The 4,757-nt window shown below is 42.9% G+C and overlaps 1 protein-coding gene across 1 annotated transcript; it reads left to right on the forward strand.

Moving 5' to 3' along the window:
* The first annotated feature begins 344 nt into the window (after nt 1–344).
* On the forward strand, nt 345–956 carry LOC143865838 (uncharacterized). The gene has a single exon (XM_077375939.1). It carries the CDS (start codon nt 345–347, stop codon nt 954–956), a length of 612 nt encoding a protein of 203 aa, XP_077232054.1.
* Nucleotides 957–4,757: the final 3,801 nt, after the last annotated feature.

Genomic DNA, 4,757 nt, shown 5'->3' on the forward strand with positions numbered 1-4,757 from the left:
GCCGTTTCCCAATGCCTTTCTTCATGATGGTTAGGCTCTATTGGTGCATGGACGACACGTGGCGAGAATTGAGAGCAGCGCCGTATTTATGTCCCATCAGTAACTACCCAGTTATCTCCTCAAATTTTATCTATGCCAAAGATAGCCTCAAAGATGGTATATCCAACAAGAAATGTTTGGGATTTGTTTCCCCCTCTGCTGATAGTGTTGATCAGCAAAAATCTATTCAAATTGCCCCTCCTCATGTTCCAAATCCTTGGAAAAAGGGTCTCCCTGTTTAGGAGACCACCGATGTTTCTACTAAACTTGACCTTATCTCCCCTGATGAAGAGGAATCGTCTAAAATGGAACTTCTGTTTGAAGATGAGGGAATTCTAAAGCATGCAAACAATTGGTCCAACTGCCTAATCGGATATTTCATTGGCAAAAGGCCTTATTTTATTTCTCTTCGAGACTCTCTCTTGCGTAGATGGCAACTCTCTGGGAGCTTTCAAATGTTCACTTTGGAACATGGTTTCCTCCTCTTTAAATTCTCTTCAGCTGATGATTGCACAAAGGTGCTAGAAATTCCAGGGCAAAACTATGGAGGTAGACCCCTTATCCTCCAGAGATGGGATCCCAATTCTGCCATGGAAAAGAAGAAGCTCTTAGATCTCCCTATCTGGATTAAGCTCCCTGGCATTCATCTCAAATTCTGGAATCAGCATTGCTTGAGTAGGATTGCTAGCTTGATCGGTAAGCCATTGTACATGGACACACAGACAACAGAAGCGTCCAGGATAAACTTCGCAAGATTGTGCATCCAAGTAAGATCCAACCAAACCCTCCCTGGCACCATTACCCTTAAAACTTCTAAGGGAGAGATTATCCAATCAATTGAATACGATTGGAAGCCTTCGTATGTTCTAATTGCTGCGACTTTAGTAATCGAAATGAGGACTGCCCCTTTCGTTTAAATGCAAAACAAGGATTGCCCAAATTTGAATGGAGACCTGTCCATAGGAAAGATAGGGCTGTTGATGGTCCTCAATTGAATGAATGGGCTCCTCCTGCTCCAAAACCAGCAGCTCCAATCTCCACTAGCAATGCCTTTGTCTTCTCCGCTAGCCCTGGTTAGACATGAAAACAAATTTTTGGCCCTCCAGGACAATTCTGCCAATTTGGATTCTTTAGGTAAATCAGATGAGGAAGGTCAATGGAAAAGGGTGCAATACAAGAAAGATAAGAAAGGTAAGTCTCCCTATCTGCTCCTTCGCCCCTCCCTCTCTTGGCTTCTCCCCTCCCTATCCAACTGGCCCTTAAAATTTGGATAGCTTGGGTGGTTGGGTGCTTTGAGGTTCGATCTTGGCCTCATTTTTGGGCTCTCTTTGGGTTTGGCTTTGTTGTTTCTTGTTTCCTCTTTAGGCCTAGTTTTATTTTTCTTTTTTCCTTGTTCTCTGTATTTTCCTCCGTTGTTGGAGGGGTTGCTTTGTTTTTCATCCCCCCCCCCTGTTTTGGTTTGTTTGCCCCCCTTCTCATTTGTTGGGGGTTGCTCTTGCTCTTCATGTTGTAATCTTTCTTTCTTTACATATATCTGGTAGGGGTCTGCCTAACCCAAGCTTACCCACCCAAAAAAAGAAGGAAAAAGTTCAAATCAAATGAAATCAGTCTCGAAGTTTTCTTTCAAACGCAACTAACGACACCAAAAGAATCAAAGGGGTGAGAGAGTCATGGTTTGTTTAGTAAAAACGTGGTGGTATAGAGTAAAATGTCCAACACACTCTCATTTTAAGTCCGAATCAAATGAAATCACTCTCTATGTGCTCATCTTGAAGTTTTCTTTCAAACACAACAAACGGTACCAAAAATGTCAAAGGGATGTGAGAGTTATGGTCTTTTTAGCAAAACGTGGAGGTATAGAGTAAAACATCCACAACTCTATAATTTTAAGCAAAGATCAAATGAAGTCAGTCTCTATCTTCTCATCTTGATATTTTCTTTCAAATGCAACAAACGGCTCCAAAAAAGTGAAAGGGATGAGAGAGTTATCTTCTGTTTAGTAAAAACATGGAGATATAGAGTAAAAAAAATACAACTCTTTGTGGACCCCGATCCGAGAGAGGCGAGGGGACGGGTCCCCACGAGAGTCTCTGGATCATCCACGTGAAGGAGAGCCCCGCCAAGGAACTCTCGAAAGAGTGCCCCTCACAGCATGAGCGGCGATGTAAAATGAGATACCTCTCGACTCGGGGAATAGCCCGGATTCGAGACGCACCTTAAACGAAGAAAGAGTCGCCATCCAAGGAAGTAGGCCCTGGATCCCATGCTGTGCTATGTCGCAACAGATAACCAGAGATATAAAAGGTCCGTGCCTGATGACGAATGGGGAAGGGGTTAGGCGCCCCCAATTCGCCCAAGTGCAAGCACTTGGTCTCTTATGCCATTTATTATTAACTTTGAAGAGTTTTGGGCGAAAATCATGCGAAATGGGAACGAATATCCCCGAGATAACGTCTAGCTAATCATGCATGTCTCGGAGATGAATAAAAAGCACACACAAAAGAAATGAAAGACATGCCACCTAAGAATAGCTAGGTTATGCGTGCCATGCCTAATTGGTGTCTATGTTCTGATGGGCAAACGCATGCATGCTACAGCTAAAGGTATAGGATCTATACAGGAAAGTAAGAAAACACAGCATACAATATGACAAACCCTAGACTCTAATGCGATAATTGACTCGGACCAAGATGGCCATCCATCTTAGCTGCACTACGTATCCCGGCCTCGGGAAGAATCAGAGCTAACGTAGTTCGGCGCCCTATGCTAAACTACAATGCCTAACCTTCTAGGACTGCTATCCTATACTCGATCAACTAGACCTGACTAGTTTTTAAAGCTTCTTGCGCCATTACTTAAGTTCAAGTGAATGGTAATTTTTAGGACTCCCTATATGCCCTAACTAATGAAAGCGGACCCTACACCCTATGTGTGACTAGGCTGCGTGTCCTAAGGAAAACCATGGGCTATCTAAGCGCATTCTAGTCTAGTCATCGGCTCGACTAAGTGTCTAACCGACCACGACTTGAGGCCTCCTAACTCTAGGGATACTCACATGACCAGACATGACAAAGCAAAACAATCAGGACAGACTCCTAACTCTAAGACACCCCACACGCCTAGGACAGACTCCTAACTCTATGGGAAGATCTTTTGAAAATTGGTGGTAGGATAATTTTGAAGAATTTTTGAAGTTTTGAGAGGTTCGAAAGATTTTGAAGCTTATAGAAGTTTTTGAAGTTGTGAAAGTTATGAAGTTATGAGAAATATTTGCAAAAAAAAGGTGACTGAACTCAGGATGCCAGCAGCACGCCTGAGCTGCCTACGTACCCCTCAGCCAGGGATCAAGCCATCCGTAGTTCGGAATAGATTTTCCTAACTACACTCCTAATGACTCAAGATTTTTGAGATTTTTTATTTTTCAGATGTTTTTTGATGCTTTTGACACAAGAGGACAAAATCCTATCATCATAAGGGCAGGACTGACTCCTGAAATCCCGCAAAGGTTGGACAGTATCCTATGCTTTGCGGGGGAAAGTGACAGAATCACGACTCTGCAAGGGTTGGACAGCATCCTATACCTTGCAAGAGTGGATAAAAAATCACATGATTTGATGAGGGGATGGACAGAATCCTAACCCCTATGATGATAGGACAGACTCCTGAGAGACTGAAGGACTGACTCTTATGCTGAAGACCGACTCTGAAAGATGGAAGGACAGATTCCTATGCCAAAAGACTGGCTCCGAAACTAGTAATTCTAAGAGGGAGGTGCTAATGAGACAAGGCATGTCTCTTAGAATAAAAATGAGATAAAGAAGGGGGTTAGTGAGACTAGGCAAGTCTCCTAGAAGAGAGAACACTATGAACAAAGAGACAAAACCTGTCTCCAAAAGGCTTGGCCTTTCTGCTGAGACATAGCTTGTCTCCTTGAAGGCGAGACATTTCATGCTGAGACATAGCTTGTCTCCCTAAAAAGGCTCTAGATAACTCTTTCGTTGCCCTTGCAATGAATGGGTTTCTAATGTACAAGGGATACACACCTAAAAGACTGGGCAAGTCTTTTAAGCAAAGAGGGGAGTGCTACTTGGACTGAGCAAGTCCCCTAATGATGGGCTTGGGCTAACGCCTTCATCGCCCTTGCCTTGCAATGATAGGGAATCTAACGCCTAAAAGACTTAAAGAGTCTCCTAAAATGAAGAAAGAGAAATGGGTAAAGGTTAAGATCCAGGTGAGGAATGACACATTGCTCCTATCCTTCCCAAGTTGTAGGATATTTGCATCTAATATTCATCAAGTGTGATGCGCTTGATCAACAATAAGTTGCCAAATAAAATCCAATTTGGGTTTAGGGTCTAGAGAAATCAAGTACACAGTTGGGAAATTCAGAAACCTATTTAATTCACAAAACAAGTACAGAGCTTTTGGGTAAATAACAGGTCCGGTATGTCATCTGAACCAGTCATGGGTAATACCAAATCAAAGGTGTTTAAAGCTAGAGGAATTGCTCATGCACCACAAAATTATCTTGACTGTGAATTTACACCAACTAGGCATTTTACATGTCTTGGCATTAGTGAGAAGAACACGGGAACCATATGCCCACACAGCACAAGGATTCCTAGATTAAAGACGATGCCTCTGTGTTCACTCGAAACACATTAGGGTGGCAGAAAATTGGAGGAACACCTTCGTTAAAATGCGACCTGATCTCATCT

The sequence above is a fragment of the Tasmannia lanceolata genome, unplaced genomic scaffold (assembly GCF_043159265.1).
Source record: "Tasmannia lanceolata isolate RefF3 unplaced genomic scaffold, GAP_Taslan_0.1 ptg000113l, whole genome shotgun sequence".
Classification (NCBI taxonomy): Eukaryota; Viridiplantae; Streptophyta; class Magnoliopsida; order Canellales; family Winteraceae; genus Tasmannia; species Tasmannia lanceolata.